At 41.5% G+C, this 22,776-nt stretch overlaps 2 protein-coding genes across 3 annotated transcripts in view; one reads left to right on the top strand and one right to left on the bottom strand.

The window, feature by feature from the left end:
* Positions 1-124: 124 nt before the first annotated feature.
* LOC118373841 (ubiquitin-like modifier-activating enzyme 5) lies at positions 125-6,710 on the bottom strand. Of its 2 annotated transcripts, XM_052506215.1 has the most exons (12): positions 6,366-6,710; positions 6,148-6,200; positions 5,880-5,969; positions 5,634-5,743; positions 5,410-5,496; positions 3,337-3,421; positions 3,129-3,233; positions 2,482-2,609; positions 2,097-2,232; positions 1,867-1,945; positions 1,676-1,782; positions 125-1,485 (listed from the first exon to the last, which is right to left on the bottom strand). In XM_052506215.1, exons 1-12 carry the CDS (start codon positions 6,535-6,537, stop codon positions 1,402-1,404), a joined length of 1,236 nt encoding a protein of 411 aa, XP_052362175.1. In that variant the 5' UTR covers positions 6,538-6,710; the 3' UTR covers positions 125-1,401. The 2 variants fall into 2 exon arrangements, with proteins under 2 accessions (XP_052362175.1, XP_035616007.1); XM_035760114.2 differs by lacking the exon at positions 6,366-6,710 and having other exon boundaries at positions 5,885-5,969.
* A 4,370-nt stretch (positions 6,711-11,080) lies between these two features.
* The window catches only part of acad11 (acyl-CoA dehydrogenase family, member 11), a 29,310-nt gene continuing 17,614 nt past the window's right edge, over positions 11,081-22,776 (top strand). Inside the window, exons 1-2 of the mRNA XM_035760197.2 lie at positions 11,081-11,104; positions 11,734-11,830. Of these exons, the coding sequence (XP_035616090.2) occupies positions 11,087-11,104; positions 11,734-11,830 (115 nt within the window). The 5' untranslated portion in view covers positions 11,081-11,086. The remainder of the gene's footprint in view (positions 11,105-11,733; positions 11,831-22,776) is intronic.

Genomic DNA, 22,776 nt, shown 5'->3' with positions numbered 1-22,776 from the left:
CCAAAGGTGACATAAGGTACCAAAACCCTGTCATATGTGCCAAACATACTCTAAGTGCATCGTCTTACTGTGTACTCATGTCATTGTAAGAATCTGTAAATGAAATACCATAAACTAAATCAAATGTATTCTGGCTAATAAATACTTTATTGAAACAAGGTGTGCACAGAGAGTCAGTCAATACAGTTTCAGCAGAGACTGTTTTGGGTTACAGGTATATATCAGTTTAAACAGCTGAGAGCATGACATGGAGTAGCAGTGGTCCTTCGTGCCACCACAACAATGAATGCAGAGCCCACTCGTTCTTCGTCGCGGTCTGGACCAGAGAGAGACAGGACGCAGGTGCAGTAAAAGCAGGTTGGTCATGCGGAGAAATGTTAGGCCTCATTCGCTATCATTCAAAAATATTTTAGATGGTGGGAAATGCATTAACAATACAGTTTCATTCATTAATAAGCATTCTATACAGTAGTAGTAGTAGTAGATCGGAGGCTTAGGGCATCGTTCAAGCTATACCACTGAAGCGTTAGATTGCGTGGTAGAACCGTTTAGGTCATTTCCGATTGAGCCGACATGCAACCTTTACTGTGAACTCTGTCTCCATTCAAGTGGGAATATTGCCTTTCAATTTAAATCACGCTTTAATGCTGAGCGTCGGCAATATTCAATTCCGAGTGTTACAACAATCTTTCCTCTCAGTCAACAGCTGACACATAAGCATAATTCATTAGACCGATAACATCTGTATGTACCTGGTCCATTACAACAGAAAGATAATTAATTTCAGAGAATTGCATACAATTTAGGGTCAGGATCGGTTATTTCAACTATCAGTTTGTGCTCTCTGATGCTGAAATGGACAATTCGACAGCTATGTGCTTCCATACTGAACGGGCGTACACAAGTAAATTCCTACCTTTGGGGAATATGAAGATCATTCTCAACAGCAGCACTTAAGGTCATTAACCATGCATGGCATTCGCTTTGTCAAAAGAGCAAAAGTACTTGCATTAAGGAGTATTGATACTGTAGTAGGGTTAGAGGGTAAGATAGAACTTGCCTCCATTTTAGAACATGGAGAGACAGTAAGATACAGTACCTCCTGCAATAGAGCTTTGGTGGCGTCTGCTTAGTTATTCAAAAAGGTGGTACACAGCAAATTCTCCAGTGTTAAATCAACGCAGTCTTAAATGTAACTGTTCCAGTGTCTATACGGGTCCACACTTTTCAGTGTTAAATTACCACACTGGTTACTGTAAAGCCTCATTAACGCCTTCAATAGTAGAAATGTTACACACAAAAAAAAAAATCAACACTGGCCAATTTGCTGTGTAGGTTCACTGTGATGTTGCTGAGATAAGCGATGCATGACGATGATAACGACGGATTGTCCGGTCCTAGTTACATCGTCCTCATCTGAGCCATCAGCTCCTCTAGACTCTGTTCCGTTTCCTCCACCGTCTCCCCTTCTGATGTCCCCGTCTCCTGGAAAAAGAAGACACATGGCATTATTAGTCTAAACTTACTTGAGATGCCTTATTGGAGCAGTGTTTAGCAGGTGTGGCTTGAAGACCCCGGGTTTGAGACCAACAAGGAGCGTTGGTTGCACTGTCGCCGTTCGTTAAGAAATCGCTACAATAACATAGTATTCTTATAAGGTTTGCCTGGTACTGACCTTGTCAGGGATGGTGTAGGCCACAGTGATGCCCTCTGGGAGGTCAGGGACTGGGCCGGAGGCGGCCTGGAGTTCCTGTTCCGTCTGCTCCGACACAAGCTCAATACCTAACAGAGCAAAACCATAGGTCAGTAATGGTAGCTAGACAGGGTCACTTACTATGGACAACATCAACACTCGAGCTAACTCACCCCAGTCGTTCTCCTCGTGAACCACCTCCTCCTCCACCGCCTGCTCTACAACCTTTTTCGGCCGCTCTGCCTCTTTTTTCTTTGGGTCACAAAGCACAAACACAACTGAATTACAACTGTACCAGGTCATGTACATCCCCTCACACAGCCCAGGTCATGATACATGAAAGAGAGAGGAAGCGAGGAGAAACAGAAAAATAGAAAAATAAAGGGCCTCATTGGTCAGTCACCTTATAGACGTCCTGCTGTTTCCTGCAGTGGCGGTCATCGCACGTGGGGTTGGCCTTCATGGCCATAGTGGGGAAGAAGTCCTGCATAGCGTTGTAGCCCAGGTAGTGACTGACTGTGCCAAACTTCAACAGGTACCTGAGGACCACAACCCACTGTTTGAATATCTTCACAGGAAACGCTGTTATGGGCATTTGTGAAATGTGGGCTATGATCAGGGTCATATTCATTAGGGCGCATCGTAGCTTCCCACCAGAAAAAAACAAGTGTTTCTTATTTGGACAAGTTCAGGTAGTCCCTCCCGGGTTTCAATACGTTGTATTCCGTTTGGTGCCTAATGACTATGACCCAGGGCTCATTTACAATCGAAGGTCTTCCGTATCTTACTTGAGGACGTTTTGGACCAGGATCCCTGCCACCACGCCCATGGTGGTGGGTAGGCTGGCAGCGCACACCCCCTCCCTCTTCAGGGTCTTCTCGTCGATGTTGGCCGCCACCACCAGGGGAGGAGCACACTGTCCACACGGAGAAGGAAACAAGTGCATTGCACGGCATTGACAAAAATCACCCCAACGACAGGGCCATGTTCAGAGGACGCGACATCACAGAACGTTCAGACAGAAATGTCGTGTGTAGGACAGACGTTCAGGACGTTTCATCACCGGATACAACCCCAGGTGATCATTTTCAACTCCATATCATCAACTAATGTCATCTACGGCAATCAAAGCTTGTGCTTTGGGTGAGTTTACAGACATCAATTTATATGGGGTAGAGAACAATATTGCTTAGGGAACTGGCAGAACCAAAAAAACACAAGTTTAGGCATACGGGTGGTAGAGGTGAAAATGAATTAAGGTCAGTGTTAAGGTTTGAAACAAGGTTTGGGTTATGGTTAGGAATAGCTTCAGTGAATTAAGATAAGGGTTATGGAAAGGCATAACATTTTAACATTGGGTTAGCGTAACGCCATCTGCTGCGATTCATTTTCTGACAGTCTATTGCCTGTAAAGCAAGTGTGTGTTGTGACGTACTGCGAAGCAGGCCGTCTCCCCGGGGATGATGAGCTGGATATGTCCAGACACGGCATTCTCACTAACACCCGACTCCATCCAGATCTGACTCAGCTCGTTACACGCCTAGGCAGCAAGAAGATGACCAACATACATCATCTAGAGCTTCACCAACTCAATCATGTAATGTTTTATAGTCAGGGAAGGAGGGATATAGGTTAGTACTGACTGTGTTGATGGCCATCCGGGCCTCAAAGTTGTCCACACAGCTCAAGACCAGATCCACAGCCTTTCCATCTTGAAGCGCTCCATGACTGAGACAACACAGAGAGTACTTACGAACAGGAGAGCATGCAGGCTGACCTTGTAGTGAACATGTGGATATTATTTTACGTTATTTGTAATGTAGGCTACCCAGTGGTACAGATATAGGATCTTAATTTGATCCCCCTGTTGCAGGACAACATTTGAGGTTCAAAAAAGGCTTCTGAAGTTTATATATTTCCACTTTGAAATGTCAGACTTGATTTTCCCTTAAGAATATATCAACCCCTACAGACATAATTCACATTTCTTGTTGCTGCAGGATTAGTATCCTGCTGTAGCAAACTGGCTGAAATTAAGATGCTATTATACAGTACCAGTCAAAAGTTTGGACACAGCTACTCGGTCAAGGGTTTTTCTTTATTTTTACTATTTTCTACACTGTAGAATAATAGTGAAGAAAAAACTATGAAATAACACATTTGGAATCATGTAGTAAGCCCCCCCCCCCAAAAAAACATTAAACAAATCAAAATATATTTTATATTTGAGATTCTTCAAAGTAGCCACCCTTTGCCTTGGAATTCTCTCAACTAGCTTCACCTGGAATGATTTTCCAACAGTCTTGAAGGAGTTCCCACATATGCTAAACCCTTGTTGGCTGCTTTTCCTTCACTCTGCGATCCAACTCATCCCGAAACCATCTCAATTTGGTTGAAGTTAAGTGATTGTGGAGGCCAGATCATCTGATGCAGCACTCCATCACTCTCCTTATTGGTCATATAGCCCTTACACAGCCTGGAGGTGTGTTGGGTCATTGGCTGGTTGAAAAACAAATGATAGTACCACTAAGCGCAAACCAGATGGGATGGCGTATCACTGCAGAATGCTGTGCCTTGAATTCTAAATAAATCACTGACAGTGTCACCAGCAAAGCACCCCCGCACTTCCTCCTCCATGCTTCACGGTGGGAACCACACAGTCGGAGATCATCCGTTCACTTACTCTGTGTCTCACAAAGACGACTTATTATTATTGGTGTCCTTTAGTAGTGGTTTCTTTGCAGCAATTCGACCATGAAGACCCAATTCACGCAGTCTCCTCTGAACATATGATGTGTCTGTTACTTGAACTCTGAAGGATTTATTTTGGCTGCAATTTCTGAGGCTGGAAACTAATCAACAAATTATCCTCTGCAGCAGAGGTAACTCTGGGTCTTCCTTTCCTGTGGCGGTCATCATGAGAGCCTGTTTCATCATAGCGATTCATGGTTTTTGCGACTGCACTTGAAGAAACGTTCAAAGTTCTTGATATTTTCCGTATTGACTGACCTTCATGTCTTAAAGTAACGATGGAATGTCATTTCTCTTTGCTTATTTGAGACGTTCTTTGCCATAATATGGACTAGGTCTTTTATATATCTTCTGTATACGACCACTACCTTGTCACAACCCAACTGATTGGCTCAAACAAATTAATGAAATAAATGCCACAAATGAACTTTAACAGGGCACACCTGTTAATTAAATGCATTCCAGGTGACTACCTCATGAAGCTGGTTGAGAGAATGCCAAGAGTGTGCAAAGCTGTAGTCAAGGCAAATGGTGGTTACTTTGAAGAATCAAAATATTGTTTTTAATTTGTAGTAACCACCATGACTCCATTTGTGTTATTTCATTGTTTTTATGTCTTCACTATTATTCTACAATGTAGAAAATAGTAAAAATTAGGAGGTGTGTCCAAACTTTAGACTGGTGCTGTGCCTCTAGACGCTAAAACGTTAACCAAAAGAACCCCATTTCTAGATTATTTTACGTGATTTTATGTGTTTATTTCAGAGTTGTCCTCATGTACATTACAGTATCCAATTTCATACAGTTATGCAATTATGGTATCTAATGAACTTGAAAGTCAGAGAACAGAGAGAAAACACTCATGCTGTATGGAACAGCACAGTGGAGCAATTCAATACTGGAAACACTCTGTACAAATGACCACACAAGCAGTATGGCACTTAGGAGAGGACAGCACTTCTCACCTTATGCGATCCATGAAATGTGCAAAATTGTCCATGGTGGTGATGTTATAGTTGTGGGTCTCAAACTGCACATCTGGGTTGATAGTCCTGTTAACATAATTTTTTAATATGCCAGCACCTTATAGCGACATGATATAATATAAAACTATTTAAATATCTGGGGTATCACTCATGGGGTGTGTTCAGCAGGACACACCCCACCCCCTCCCACCAGGTAACTGTACCTGAGTGTGTGTTCCGCTGCTTCTACTTTGCTGAGGCCAGCCTGGTGAGGCTGGAAGAAAAGCCTGTTCATATTGGCCAGCTCCACTTTGTCATAGTCAAACAGGATGAGCTGTTCAAAGAGGAGGCGCGCGTGAGGCAGAATGACACAATGCATGTTGCACTGATGGACATTGTCCATCGGAAGCAGAAGGTTGAAAGGAATTATATAAAGATACATTGATGTAGTAATGTGAAGTTTGTATTACCTTACCAATGCCACATCTTGTGAGCATTTCTGCAGTCACGCTTCCAACTCCTCCAACACCCACCACAGCTACAGTGAACGTCCGGATTTTCTGTTTAACAGTTGGATAGAAACGCACGCCATGTTATTGTCATATTAGATCTGTACAGAGTTTTAAAATTCCAGAAATCCTGCAACAGGGATTTCTTCAAAGCCTGGCAATATTGGTGAAATAATGGAATTGGGTAGCATTTGTGTGTATCAGATAACAATAGAATGGAATATATTACCTCGTAATCTTCAACAATGCCCATTCGCTTCAAAGCCATCAGACGACTGTAAGGTAAGAACATGTTGAGGTAAGCAGTTTACACCATATGGAACGTGCCGGCCCTTTTTCTGGGGTGTCAACCAGATCAGGTAGCTAGTCTTATGCATTTATTATCACAAATGACTCCATTCGCGGCCGTTAGATTTTGACAGTTTAACATAGCTAGCTACCTGTAAGGGTTTGAGTCCACTACTTCAGCACTCATTTTGTCGATCCTTGGTCTGTGATGAGGATGGTTGTTGTCAGCAGGTTCCTCCGCACACATCGCCGTACATCGCTTTTGCTTACACTTGATCAACTCATTCTCCAGCTCTCTCACTCGTAGCTTCAGTTCTTCGACTGAGGTCATGTTTCTATAAGGAATAAGGCACACTAACTTCTCCGTTGTTCAAATGTAAAATGCCTAGATTGCAAAGCCTTAACAATTAAAGATCACAAGCGATGGATGACAACTAGTACACGTCTACACAGCTCGAATCACCTGTCAGCCTGCGTTTCTGTAAATTACGCCCGGGCGGAAACAATCTGCGGTGAGTAAAATGGTTCCTACTGTACACGATCTCTACGGCATCTGTAAATTATACCATCGCTCAGTGCCTGTCTTCAGCAAATAATGTGCTTTTACAGATCTGTGAATTGGGCTCAGTCGCTCTTGCGGTGACGGTTTACAGAAAACGTCAAACATCTGATTTGCGCAAGGTTTGATATGTAATGCACTGAAACGAAACAATTCGACAATCTATGTTGTATGAATTGTACCTTTGCTTTTTCAAATGATTCATCCACACCGAATTATGGAAGACCAAACCACTCCTGTTCGTGAGCATCACATGTTCAACATTGTCAGTCTTCAGCGATATCTAGCAGGAAAGACATAAGGAGTGTCCAACAATGACAAGCTCACTGTCTGACAATGCATGTAAGTTAAACTTTTCGCTAACTTGTGCATGCTTCATTACATTTTGTGAGTCACGGTCCAAGCCTTCGTGTCTGATCATTTCAGTGCTGGATAGTTTTTTAAATTGATTTAACTAGGTAAGTCATTTAAGAACACATTCTTATTTTCAACGACAGCCTAGGAACAGTGGGTTAACTGACTTGTTCAGGGGTAGAACGACAGATTTGTACCTTGTCAGCTCGGGGATTCATTCTTGCAACTTTTCAGGATACTAGTCCAACGCTCTAACCACTAGATTACCTGCCACCACAGTCCAACCCCACTTTTCCAGTGGAGGCTCCTCAGAGGAGGAAGAGGAGGACCATCCTCCTCAGTGAATTTCATTTTAAAAAGTAAATTGTAAAACATTTAAAAAGTTATATATTTTTTAATTAAACGATACTCAATATAATCATGTCACCAAATAATTTATTAAAACACTATGTTGCAAAGGTCTATAGTAGCCTCAACATCACTCTGTAGCGAGCACCATGTGTAGCAAAGGACAGCTAACTTCCGTTCTCCTCTCGGTACATCGACTTCAATACAAAGCCTAGGAGGCTCATGGTTCTCACACCCCTTCCATAGACTTACATAGTGATTATGACAACTTCCGGAGGATGTCCTCCAGCCTATCAGAGCTGTTTCAGCATGAATTGACATGTTGTCAACCCAATCAAAGAATCAGAGAATTATCGGGTACTGAAAGTGTAAGCTACAGTGTATAAAATGTGGTGAGTAGTTGACTCAAAGAGAGAGAAAGACAATAGTTGAACAGTTTTGAACAAATTCATTTCTTTCCAAATGAAGGAGTAGCTAGAGAGAGGTTTTGTCTTTTTTTCACTTTCAGTTTCACTTACTTAGCTAGCAAATGCAGCTAGTTTAGCCTACTAAAACAGCCTTCACAAACAGAGGGGTGCTAGCTGGCTATGACTTTCCAACACAACACTGGAACTCTTCCAAGTCAAGGTAAGCTTTTGGTATCACAAATGTATTGCCACCGGGGCCTGCCGGTGTAACTGCTTACTGACTACACTGTAACGTTACTGCATGATTGTAGTGGGTTTACTAACACATTAGTTATATTATCTAGGCTGACTGTGACATTACTTTAGCTGATATGGTGACAACGATGTAGGCTGTGTGTAGCGGTTTTGCTTGGATTTTTTTTTTTTTTTTTCGCCTGGTCACATACAGCTGATGTGTTATGCATTGAATTCCACAAGCCAAAGGGAAGAGGTGAGAGGAGGAGACCACATAGATGTGACAAGCAGTACAAAGTGGCTGCTATGAAAGTGACCTGTGTTTAAGTGTGATCAGCTGTAAGGAAGACCCAAAAAATTGGACTCCAGTCACCCAAGTCATAGACTATTCTTTCTGCTACCGCATGGCAAGCGGTACCGGAGCGCCAAGTCTAGGTCCAAAAGGCTCCTTAACAGCTTCCACCCCCAAGCCATAAGACTGATGATCAATTAATCAAATGGCTATTTACATTGCCTATCTAGTCACTTTACCCCTACCGACATGTGTAAATAACTTTACCTCTCTGCATATTGACTCGGAATCGGCACCCGCTCTATATAGCCAGTGGTGTATGGTACTTAAGTCAAAATACTTTAAAGCACTACTTAAGTAGTTTTTGGGGGGTATCTGTACTTTACTATTTACAGTACCAGTTAAAAGTTTGGACAGATCTACTAATTTTTAGTTTTTTTTAACATTGTAGAATAATAGTGAAGACATGAAAACTATGAAATAGCACATATGGAATCATGTAGTAACCAAAACCGTGTTAAACAAATCAAAATATATTTTATATTTGAGATTCTTCAAAGTAGCCACCCTTTGCCTTGATGACAGCTTTGCACACTCTTGGCATTCTCTCAACCAGCTTTATAAGGCAGTCATCTGGTAGGCACTCCTCATTGACATAGTTGTTTCTGTTTTTTAGCTGTATAATTTATGTCCAATAGAGGGAGACAAAGTAGGCTAAACAGCTGGCTTTGATGCTCTACTCTGTCAACGCTTTTGATTTGACACAATATGTTATGTATGAATTGCTCATATTCATTTGAAAGGATTCTTCTCTGTCATTGGTGTGTTGAGATGGACAGAGAGTATCGTGTCAGAAGGCCTTGTTCTCTGCTGGGTACCCAGTACCTCAGCCTGCAGCGGAGAGGGCAGCCCTGTTTGTGGCAGCAGTGGAGGTTCTGGCCCGTCTTCACTCCCTGGACCTAGATGGGTAGGGGAGAAGGCCTGGCTACTGCAAGAGACAGGTAGAGGATGGATATCCTCCACAAATTCCCATCCCTGTCTCTTTTCAATATTTTAATTGTCATTTGTAATTATATGGTAAAGTTGTACAACTGAATGCCTTCAACTGAAATGTGTCTTCTGCGTTTAACCCAACCCTTCTGAATCTGAGAGGTGTGGGGGGGGGCTGCCTTAATCGACATCCAGGTCCTTTGGTACTAGGGGAACAGTGGTTACTGACCCAACGCTCACACCACTAGGCTACCTGCCCCACATACGGTTAACGGAATAAAAAAACATGAGAAAAATGATACAGCAGTAACAGAACAAAAACAGCCAATACATAACAAAATCCCTTCCATTCTCAAAGTTCATCATTAAAGCACTTAGTATTTTTTACAGTTTATTACCCAGAATTGGCTGATGAGCAACATGTCCACTAATGACAATCAAATGAAGTGGCCCTCGCCCATGGGGATTTTCGAGTGGACGACCTGATATTCCATCCTACTGAGGTAGTGTTGTGGGCCTTCCTCCTTCTCACTGCTGATCTAGATCATAATGAATAAGATCACATGGGACATGTGGGTCCTGATCGTGGATCATCTACTCTGTGACACTTTATGAATACGGGCCATGCTTTTATTGAATATGGGGGCAACTTGGTAGTTGGAATGAATTGGATGAGTGTTGGTGTATGCTCTCTCTCCAGGCACGTGTGGTGGCTGTGTTGGACTGGTCCACTAACGGGCCAGCCAATGGCAGACCTGCCCTACTTCCTGATGCCCAACTATTGGCCCAGAAGCCTCAGCATCCTCAAAAGCAAGGGCAGCTTGAATGGTGTGGAGGGTATGACCTCTGAGCTCTTATATCTGACACTGTTAGAAATGCTGAAGGCAGGGTCAGCTTCTGATCTCTAAACCCTAAGTTAAAGGTCCCACTCCAGCTATTTTTGAACTTTTACCATTGAAAAACTGCATTCGAAGTATAAATACAGTAAAGTACACACACGCTAAGCTCACCATATGTTTCCCAGTCAGAACAGTTTGCGCATATGTTATTACTACATTTTGTGACGTTTTTGTTCATTCTGGTCTTTGGCAGTTCACACACACAAAATGTATTCTTGAGGCAAGTCAAAGACTTCGGACACCAAAGTCTTTGTCCCTTCGTCTGTGATTGGTCAACAGTACTACTAGTAGTAGGAGTGGGAACATTTGTTGTCATTCAGCGAGAGACGACTAGTTTTCATGCACATTTATTTCATTTGAGAAATACTTAATCAAACATCTAAGCTACTGTAGATGTAAAATTGCGCGACTAAGACCTTGTCAAAATGAATGACAGATTTCTTGATTTATCTTAGATTAATTCTGACTATTTTGAGGAAGTGTTTCTGCCTACGTTGTTGCTACGGTGGCTCAAAAGGGACAAACAACAGTAATATTGCCTATTTTATTCCTACTTCTTCAAGTGAAGGGCTTTTGGGAGTATGAGAGCAAAGACAGTCGCTTCACCAAGCCGAATTCTGATAGAAGCTAACCGAACCTATGTATGCGGACGCCTTAAGTTTCCAATGTCTGTATTTCTCTCTCAATGGCCAGGTGTACCCACTCCTGAGGACCTGATCTCCATCTACTGCCGCTGCCGAGGGATCCCATTCTCTCTGCCTCAGCTCAACTTCTACCTGGCCCTCCATGTCTTTAAGATGGCAGGGATTGCTCAGGTTAGTCTCTCTCTTTCACACACAAACATACACACAGGGTGCATTAAGGGGTGTATAATTACTCCCCATAGAGCTGTGTGATAAGATGCTCCTTTTCACTGACGTTAGATGGACTGGTGTAAATGAAGCAACACACAAACACACTGTAGCAGTTTCTCTATCTCCCAGCTTGTCATCTCTTTGGGGCTGTTCAGCTGAAGAGGCAGCTAATGAGCTCAAACTATTCCCAGGTCCACATTCTCATCTAATTAAATCTCAAGACACACACACACACACACACACTTTTTTTTTTTATCTTGTCTGCTTTCATTATCTTTCGTCTGTACCTGAACACGGCAAACCAAAGCAGACACCTGGGGTGTGTTCTGTAAAGAGGAGAGGCTTAAATTCAAAAAAAAATTCTTCATCAATCTGCATTGGCTTTCATCTATCTCTGACCCCCGGTTGAAAATAGACACCATTGGCATTTTCCCTTTTTCATGCTGATGGGAAAATCAGGAGGATCATAAATTCAGGAGGATCGTAAATGGATCACAGCGCATCATAAATTGTGATTTTTCTCGCTTTATTCTGTCTGTCATTCCCACTCTCTTTTTCTCAATCTATCTTTCTCTTTCTCTCTGATTTAGGGCGTCTATGTCGGCCACGTCCTGGGCAATGCCAGTGCTCCGAATGCTGCCCAGTTTGGCCAGAGTGTGGAGCCGTTGGGTTGCAGATTGCAGAAAGGTATTTTGGTTCACATGATACTAAAACTACACCCTATCATCACATTATGTGTGTGTGTGTGTGTGTGTGTGTGTGTGTGTGTGTGTGTGTGTGTGTGTGTGTGTGTGTGTGTGTGTGTGTGTGTGTGTGTGTCCTCTCCAGATCTGTCCCTGCAGATGCCAGACTGTTTCTCCAGATGGCTAAAGGTCAGGACCATGCTCCATTAGGTCACAGAGTTCATGAGATAGCAACCGCTTCCTTCTCAGCAGGTAGTGGTGTAAATTACTTAAGTAAAAAATACTTTGAAGTACTACTTAAATAGTTTTCTGGGGTATCTGTACTATTTCTTTGCAGTTTATATTTTTGACTACTTTTACTTCACTACATTCCTAAAGAAAATAATGTACTTTTCACTCCATACATTTTTGCTGACACCCAAAAGTACTCATTACATTTTGACAGGAAAATGGTCCAATTCACATACTTATCAAGAGAACATCCCTGGTCATCCCTACCGCCTCTGACCTGGAGGACTCACTAAACACAAGTGCTTTGTTTGTAAATGATGTCTGTGTTGTAGTGTGCCCCTGGCTATCAGTAAATTAACAAAAACATTTGTACCTTATGCTTTGTTTAATATAAGCAATTTGAAATTATTTATATACTTTTACTTTTGATACTTACTACCGTTCAACAGTTTGGGGTCACTTAGAAATGTCCTTGTTTTTTAAAGAAAAGCACATTTTTTGTCCATTAAAATAACAAAGAATTGATCAGAAATACAATGTAGACTTTGCGAATGTTGTAAATGACTATTGTAGCTGGAAATGGCATAGGCGTAGAGAGGCCCATTATCAGCAACCATTACTCTTGTGTTCCAATGGCACGTTGTATTAGTTAATCCAAGTTTATCATTTTAAAAGGCTTATTGATCATTAGAAAACACTTTTGCAATTATGTTAGCACAGCTGAAAACTGTTGTCCTGATTTAAGAAGCAATACAACTGGCCTTCTTTAGACTAGTTGAGTATCTGGAACATCAGCATTTGTGTGTTAGGTTACAGGCTCAAAATGGCCAGAAACAAATAACTTCATTCTGAAACTCATCAGTCTATTCTTGTTCTGAGAAATGAAGGCTATTCCATGCGAGAAATTGCCAAGAAACTGAAAATCTCGTACAAATTCCTATATATAAGGATTTTGAAATTATTCATACTTTTGATACTTATTAAGTATATTTGAGCCATTACTCTGGCTTTTGATACTAAAGTATATTTTAAACCAAATACTTTTAGACTTTTACTCAAGTAGTATTTTACTGGGTGAGTTTCACTTTTAATTTAGTAATTTTCTAAGATGAGGCGTGGTAAGTATTCATGACGATTTTAATAAGGAAAGCACTGAACACTGTGAAATACAAAACAATAAAGTGAAATAAACCAAACCGAAACAGTACCGTGTGGCGACAAACACTCACACGGAAACAAACACCCACAAACCAACAGTGAAACCCAGGCTACCTAAATATGGTTCTCAATCAGGGACAACGATAAACAGCTGCCTCTGATTGAGAACCATATCAGGCCAAACACAGAAATAGAAAAAACATAGAAACACAAACAGACTGCCCACCCCAACTCACACCCTGACCATACTAACTAAAGACAAAACGAAGGAAATAAAGGTCAGAACATGACAGAAAGCCCTATTAAAACCACTTAGAATGCATTTGTTTCCGCCCTGGAGTCGTGCACTACTTATTAAGCATATTTAGAACTATTATTCAAAAACATGAAATACCTTCAATAATTAGAAAAATATTGTGATGCGATATTTCGGCCATATCGACCCAACCCTGCGCAGCTCTCAAAAGCATTGCTGCCCTGAATTTAGCTGGTGCTACCGATAAAGCTCAGAGGGAGTTTAAGTAGAACAATTACTTTCAGGAGGACAATGCCATGATGACTCATGCGTTTCCATGTGAATACATAAAGAGATGGCAAAGGCTGAAGAGGGTGTGTACGACACTGAATGGGCGCAACTGAAGAAAGAGCTCTCTAGAAACTGAATCTTTCTAGAGCATTTGTCCTACTTGTCTCTAAGTGAGATAACACGTTAGTCAAATTTCAAAGAAGCATAACTTTCCCATGTTTCCTCCAACTGCAGTGTATGATATACCATTTTGAAGCTCTGGGTCTGTACAAATCTTGCACACGCACACAAACAGCCTCAATTAAATCGGGGCATGGACTCGACAAGGCGTGTTCGAAAGCGTTCCACAGGGATGCTGGCCCATGTTGACTCCAATGCTTTCCAGAGTTGCGTCAAGTTGGCTGGATGTCCTTTGGGTGGTGGACCATTCTTGATACAGACGGGAAACTGTTACGGGTGAAAAACCCAGCAGCGTTGCCGTTCTTGACACACTCAAACTAGTGCCCCTGGTACCCCCCCCCCCATTTCATAGGCACTTAAAACTTTTGTCTTGCCCATTCATCCTCTGAATGGCACACATACAAAATCCATGTCTCAATTGTCTCAAGGCTTAAAAATCCTTCTTTAACCTGTCTCCTCCCCTTCATCTACACTGCCTGCAGTCCAAACACTTATCAGACTCACCCTCTCCCCTCCCGCTTCGAACACACCCACAGCGTCATTGCATTTTGGTACTGCAGAATTACATTTGTTTCCAATGAAACCCCGCGTTTGCCTTGCAGAGGCAGTTGCAGTGCGTCCGGTCCGGTGTGATGCGCACATTGGATGTATCGAACGTATGCGTCATACTGTAATGCGTAGACGGCTTGACAGAAATGGTAGCAGAAGGCGAACGTTGAACGGTTGTTGCACACATATCCAGATGATGCTGTGTGCTATTTTGCTCAGTAACGGTGTCGGTGTGTTCGAAGCGTCAGTCCTCAAATGAAGTGGACACTGCTGATGACGTTTCATGACGTCTGACTAGTATACACTTGCAGGGGAAGGGGTGAAGGAAGGAATGAATTTTAAATAGACTGCCCTTTTGCCCGGAAATTCTTCACTCATCCTGGTGATCCTGGTGATTCCGTTTTCAGCCACCAGTAGTTTGTGGGTGCTTTTTATGCGCTTACAGTCAATTAGAATTGCATGTCTACTTATATTAACTATATAATTATTAATATACGCCTACTGTATGATAACGTTAGCCTGGCTAGCTGGAACTTCTGAAGAAGGAAAATGTCTTATTTGTACAATTTTCAAACGAAAACATCATTACTTTTACGAGACGTGTTTTGTGCATGAGTCGCACAATTTCAAACTTATTTATGTTTGTTTCATAGGGGATCATAGCTTTCACCCGGTCAGTCTATGTCATGGAAAGAGCTGGTGTTCCTAATGTTTTGTACACTCTGTGTATAGAGATATATTAATGCATGGCTCTAGGGTAGAGATTGTACCTGTCATACAGAAATAGCATTAGATATGTCCACGGAGCAGGGGCTGGAGCCACTCTCTCTTCTGCTCCTTAATGGAGGACCACCATGCTTCCCATCTCTACAGAGGCAAACACAACCAACGACCTAGGAAGTATCCAATGACACCAACATAACAACAACCAGAAAATGTTGAAACTCATCATAACAGAATAATTACATTCATATGAAACATGATTGCCAGTATGGTGTATTAGACCTGCCCGTACGAGCAGCGCGAGCTTTCTTTTCTTTTCTTTTTGCGCGCGAAGGAAGTGAGTTCGGACAAACAGAAAGTATACATATTAGAAGTCGTTTTTTACAAACGAACTTTATATGTCCGAGCTCCAAATCAAATACGCATCGCACAAATAAAATGGACGTTGTTGTAGAACGTTTATGTTGATCGGCGATGTTCTGCACTGTGTCTGTGTAAACAGGGTTGTTAGGGAAATCATTCTTCTTGCAGGATGTTGAGAATGAACCATTTTCTTTCGTGACCTTATTACAGAGAAATAGGGTGCGTCAAATGGCACTAGGTAGGGAATGTGACGCGGCCTTAGTCATTCAATGATGTCAGAAGGGATGGTAAAGTGGGCATATGAGGCTGCCTTGTGTTCTTGCGAACACAGATGTTGTTTTGGTCCACGAAATGAGTCATTTTTTAAATTGAAAATGTTTCTTCCCTTCTGATATTGTAAGTAGAAATTGTGCACGAATTTAACATGTTAAAAGCCTGTAATATTAAAAGAAGTCGTTTTTTTTTCATATTGACCACATGCAAAATTCAATAAAATCTTTTAAAAATGTTTTTTATATGAACTAAGACTTGCTAAAGTGCCTCAATTCAGCATTTTGACATGTCCCTCTGTGGCTTCTATGAAGATTTTATCCCACTTAACCCCAACATTTCTCCTTTGTTGCTTTGACTCATTTCTGAATTGTGTTATTAATTCCATGAGATTAGTGATTCATTTTAAGGTTACAAAAAAACAACCTGTCCCAAATTTTAAGGTCACCCCTGTTACATAATAGCCAAATTATAGTGCAAAAACAGGGTGAGCTGGTTTTTCTCTTTTTGGCAATTTTCCGGTGTTTTGTGGTGGAAAACTGAGTGGGTCGAGCATAACACGCCAACCCTGTTACCCATAGATAAACAGCCCAGAAATGTTTTAACAATTTAAATTGCATTTCATTGCCCCTCCCTGTTGTCCACGGCAGGAAGTGGTGGCGAGTAGTGGTGCGTAAACCTACATGTTTATTTCACTAACTTACTCCACCTTGTTTTAAATTATGTTTTGATTTATAACTCCAGCAGGAGACTGGAAAAGCGGGAAAGCCTATCGATTTACTTATACCAAAATAGATCATTAGCACGCTTAAATGAGTCACTAATGAGATGGGGGGGAAAAAGTCTAATTAAATGTCTCCCAGCTTGAAGCGCTCGCTCTATCGCTCTCTTTTTTCCCTATTTCTCGCTCTCTCTCTCTCCGTTGCATGGGTGGAAACATCTGAAAGGTTGCATGGGTGGAAACATCTGAAAGGCCTGTAAAGTAAACTGTGACTCCTCCCGTGCCATTTCAACAATGCTCTTAAGAGCCGGAGAGCAACTACTACCCAAAGCAGGGCTTATTTTCATCGATCTACCCAAACAGACTTGAGTTAAATCAGTGGGAACACCCTCTGAGCCCACATGAGTCATAGAACAGGCAAACACTGACAGGACCATGCTAAACATTGAGTCTCGTGAACTTAAAAATGCCCTTTAAATACAGCGTGACTGTGTTTGAAATACTTGTTTATTTCATACACTGACTCAGTTTCAAGTTTTATTTGTTGTATGTACGGGATACGCATGGTATACATCGTCCATCCAAATGCTTAGTTGCAGGTTCCTCCTCGACAATGAACATAAAGTAAATTGCTCAGTAGGATAGTATAAAGATGTTTAGCATAAGTATAATACAGGAAGTCACCATTTGTATATCGTGTGTGGATTTAGAGGGTTTATTTTGGGTATCTTTGACAAAGTTATGGACACCAGTGACTCACGGGCAGTATTTCCACTCATTACCTAATGTTGTATTCAGTTTAATTTTGAAATGGATAACATGAGATTTACGGGCTGTCGCAGTCATGATTTTATGTCAACTGGTGATTGTCATGCAAATAACTGCCTGTTTTTTGTTTTTTTTGCCATGACTGGGTGTATAACAACGCATGTTTCACTAGGCTCTGTAGGCTATGGGCTCTCTAACTGTGTTCCAGGGGTCTTGGGCCTAAACGGCTATGTTTGGAGTTATTGGGCCACTTTAGTTGTGATACAAATCTTATCAGAACATATAGGTCTGAGGGCTAGGCTACATAAACTAGGGCTTACATGTGACTATGATTTGAAAAAGTCGCAGAAAAATGCACTCACTGTTTCTTGCCTTAGACTGCACACGCTGGGCATCATTCACAAGGGGTAATATTCTCACCCATCAGACTATTCTCAATTTATCTTGTCTTTACCTATACTTAATCAAATACAGTGTGTGTGAAATTAGTTGTGATTTAGAATGGGCCATTATAGTGTCATCCGTGATCCAACAGGTGATCCTATTGCGCTCACACTCTGAATGCCAGAGCTGTCATGAAGGGTTTCATTTGATTTTCGATAGCATTTGCATTGATGTCAGCGTGATTAGAGGGACAATAGAGCGCTGAGCGCCGGTGATTAGCGACTGGCCGATAGCAAGTTTGGTAAACTACTAATGACCATCAGTGGCATCAGAGCTCAATTTTGGAGAAGCCTAGTTACTGTGACTCAACGGTCATGTGGGCTCCCGAGTGGCGCAGCGGTCTAAGGCACTGCAACTCAGTCCTCGAGGCTTCACTATAGATACCCTGATTCGATTCCAGGCTGGATTTACAACCGGCGGTGATTGGGAGTTGCATAGGGTGGTGCACAATTGAACAGCGTCGTCCGAATTTGGCCGGAATAGAATAACTAATAATTTGCTCTTAACTGATTTACCTAGTTAAATGTGGAATTTGACTGCGGGCACTCCAGACTGTCGGTGTGGCGGTAATACGTTCATCCTAATAACCCTAGACTATATTGTTTCTGGCAGTTTCTTGCGTCCCAAATGGCAGTGCATTCCAAAATAGCCCGGCCAGTACGTTAAAAGTCTGTGGGTTGCAGTTGTCATCAACATCAAATTGCTGCTTCAGTGTAGTGAAGGGGGAAAAACGAACCTGTTAGGTAGATAAAATACGTTTTTTTTTATTTTTTAGTTCCTTTTTCCCTGTCACCATTACTTTTGTTGTGTTTGTGTATGCATGCCTGTAGATGTTGCTAACAGACGTTCTCAGTCACTGTCCGATTTAGGACATTCCAGATGTTCCTTGAGTCACAAAATGTGGTTTGAGGCCTTTTTTCATAACAACATTTCTACATGCCATTGAACATTGGCCTGTTGTATTCCGTATCGGCACGGAATTTATCCTTAACCCTTTCAAGACTGTCTAAACCTAGCGCATGTTGTCTTTCAATAATTCAATCTGAGAGGAGTTTAATATTTATGGTCCTGTGTGGCTCCTTTTCATAGAGCACATTGTCTGCGTCGTGGGTTCAATTCCTGCTGGGGCCACCCATATGTAAATTAATGCATGCTAAATTAAATGTTATATTATTGTGCTGCCCACATATCTGTGATTCATCAGTACATTCTGTGCATTTTATCACACAACCATGCCTTGTTTTCCAGTTGCTTCTTATGCCAGAAACAATATAGTCTCCCCAAGTGATCTATTTACTCATTCATATCTGGTGTGTATCAGACTGTGAAACACCTGTGCGTCCCAAATGGCAGTGCATTCCAAAATGGCGCCCTAGTCCCTATATAGTGCACTACTTTTGACCAGAGCCATATTGGCCCTACTGAAAAGTAGTGCACTATATTATATAGGGAATAAGGTGCCATTTGGAACACAAACACTGTGGAATGATGCCTCTTATGAGTTTCATCAACACTTATCACGCTCACAAGCCAACAACATCAAATTGACTGTGTATGTAAGGGGTTTCTAAATCCAAGGACGGAAGGGCAGTGGTCTGAATGTATAACAAAGACATAATTATTCTGGAAACTAGTGGTTTTCCAGGTTTTCCAGCTTTAGCGGTCAATCAGAGGAGGAATATTATGCAATTAGTAATTGTGGGCTCCCAATTGGCATAGCGGTCTAAGGCACAGCATCTCAGTGCTAGAAGCATCACTACAGACCCTGGTTCGATTCCAGGCTGTATCACAACCAGCTGTGATTGGGAGTCGCATAGGGCGGTGCACAATTAGCCCAGCGTCGTCCAGGTTAGGGTTTGGCCGGGGTAGGCCATCATTGTAAATAAGAATTTGTTCTTAACTGATTTGCTAGGTTAAATAAAGGTAAAATAAAATAAATAAAAAATTGGTGATTTAAAGAGATCCCAATCGCTTACCAAGAGTGTCATTTCTGTATTAGAATATAAGTGGGTATACTTTACAGAACATGTAGCATAGAGATTTCCTTGCATTTGGTAGATATTCAAACAATCTATTATAGCTGCTAATTTCATGGTATTATACAAGAATGAGGAAATGCGTTTAACTAAGTAAAAGAAGTGTGAGGTGACGTCTGGTACTTGTGAGTCATTAAAGTGATAATGCCCGAGAAGCCAGTGTTTGGAGGAATATATCCTCCAAACACCGTCTTCAAGGGTATTGTCACGTTTATGCCGCATACCAACATATTCAAATAATGATTGACATATTTTCATTAAAAAATGTATTTTCATGAATTTATTCATACTATTTCATCCTTCCACAAGATCTGACACAAATCTAGGTTTGCTACCCAAGCCGGCTGGTCGTTCGTTCTATTGGTTCGGTTGCCAGAGACGAGACCCAGTTGTTCAGTCTTTTTGTTCTGTAATAGTCGATCATTCTAAATGTTCCATTGCCATACTGTCTGGCAATGTTCTTATCCCTTGCTTGCTAGCTAGCCAACTACGGCTAACTTATAGTCATGTCAAAAAGTGCAGACAGAATAACATTAAAGTAGCTGCATTTGCATTTGTTTAAGCTGTTTTCTAGTGACATTTATTTGGATACAGCCATAACAATGAACTAATTAGGCGAGAGTTCACCAAGCATAGAAAGTGTGCTCTCTCGTCAGAACACTGTTGTTCAGAGGAGCTAGCCAACAACACAGCTAACACAGTCACTTCGAAATGAAGCTGGAAAGATTGCAAACTAGCTGAGCTTCATTTTGTTTGACCTTTTTTCAATTGACATTTTCTTTGCATATATCCATAAAAATGATGCCAGCTGATTCATGACTGGTTAAGAAACGCTGCCTGTCTCGTTCCAACTCCCAACACGTTCATTACTATGGGACAGCTAGAGATCTAATTTGAATATTGAAACAATGTTGTAAATGTCAGAGAGACAGTAAGGTTTAAACAAATCTCTGCTGTTGAAAACAAAATGTTAGTCTAAAAGAAATATAAGATAATGTCTAGATGCTTTTTATAGTGCCGATCAAGTTTATAAATTGCTGGGCTGGTGAGACAGATGGAGAAGAGTAAATAGGCATTTTAACGTCATAGATTTAGGGTGGTAACTTGTGGAATATAGACACCTGCTGGAATATGCTTTTAAGCAATCAGCATTCAGGATTAGACCCAAGTCATGTGTAAGAGTGGCAGTTAGCACGTATTCAGTTGGTTTAGGCATATCATTTACAATCACATGATGACACTCATACCCTGCCAGTACATGACTGTATGAGTCATCGGCTTCAGACGCCGTGATTGCCAATGATATGATTCTGGGAAGTGGAAGTCCACATTTGTTTTGCAAGGAGATTTTCTTTAATAACTACTTTCCTCATTACTGTATCGTTAGTGTTGTTCCTGAGAAGTACAGATAACTGCCAAAATAAAGGAAACACCATAATGTGTCTTAATAGGGTTTTTTTATTTTATTTTTATTTCACCTTTATTTAACCAGGTAGGCTAGTTGAGAACAAGTTCTCATTTGCAACTGCGACCTGGCCAAGATAAAGCATAGCAGTGTGAACAGACAACACAGAGTTACACATGGAGTAAACAATTAACAAGTCAATAACACAGTAGAAAAAAAGGGGGAGTCTATATACAATGTATGCAAAAGGCATGAGGAGGTAGGCGAATAATTACAATTTTGCAGATTAACACTGGAGTGATAAATGATCAGATGGTCATGTACAGGTAGAGATATTGGTGTGCAAAAGAGCAGAAAAGTAAATAAATAAAAACAGTATGGGGATGAGGTAGGTGAAAATGGGTGGACTATTTACCAATAAACTATGTACAGCTGCAGCGATCGGTTAGCTGCTCAGATAGCTGATGTTTGAAGTTGGTGAGGGAGATAAAAGTCTCCAGCTTCAGCGATTTTTGCAGTTCGTTCCAGTCACAGGCAGCAGAGTACTGGAACGAAAGGCGGCCAAATGAGGTGTTGGCTTTAGGGATGATCAGTGAGATACACCTGCTGGAGCGCGTGCTACGGATGGGTGTTGCCATCGTGACCAGTGAACTGAGATAAGGCGGAGCTTTACCTAGCATGGACTTGTAGATCACCTGGAGCCAGTGGGTCTGGCGACGAATATGTAGCGAAGGCCAGCCGACTAGAGCATACAAGTCGCAGTGGTGGGTGGTATAAGGTGATTTAGTGATAAAACGGATGGCACTGTTATAGACTGCATCCAGTTTGCTGAGTAGAGTGTTGGAAGCTATTTTGTAGATGACATCGCCGAAGTCGAGGATCAGTAGGATAGTCAGTTTTACTAGGGTAAGCTTGGCGGCATGAGTGAAGGAGGCTTTGTTGCGGAATAGAAAGCCGACTCTTGATTTGATTTTCGATTGGAGATGTTTGATATGAGTCTGGAAGGAGAGTTTGCAGTCCAGCCACCATGAGCCAGAACAGCTTTAATGCACAATGGCATACAGTGCGTTCAGAAAGTATTCACACCCCTTGACTTTTTAAACATTTTGCTGTTGTACAGCCAGAATTAAACATTTATTAAATTGAGATTTTGTGCCACTGATCTACACACAATACTCCACAATGTCAAAGTAGAAATGTTTACAAATATTAATAAAATGTAAAGCTATAATGTCTTGAGCAGTGGAGGCTCCTCAGAAGAGGAAGGGGAGGACCATCCTCCTCAGTGAATTTCATAAAAAATTAAAATAGTGAAACATTAGTGGTCCTTTTAAGCTAAAACTATACATAAATATATTCACGTCACCAAAAAATTGATTAAAACACACTGTTTTGCAATAAAAGTCTACAGTAGCCTAAACAGCACTGGTGTAGCACCATGGTGTAGCTGGAGGACAGCTAGTTTCCATCCTCTGGGTACATTGGTTGATCATGGTTCTCACCCCCTTTCAATAGATTTACACAGTAATTATGACAACTTCCGGGGGACATCCTCCAACCTATCAGAGCTCTTGCA

Source organism: Oncorhynchus keta, chromosome 4 (assembly GCF_023373465.1).
Source record: "Oncorhynchus keta strain PuntledgeMale-10-30-2019 chromosome 4, Oket_V2, whole genome shotgun sequence".
In the NCBI taxonomy this organism is placed as follows: Eukaryota; Metazoa; Chordata; class Actinopteri; order Salmoniformes; family Salmonidae; genus Oncorhynchus; species Oncorhynchus keta.
Note: the sequence above shows the minus strand (reverse complement) of the source record. Positions and strands in the feature narration are given on the sequence as shown.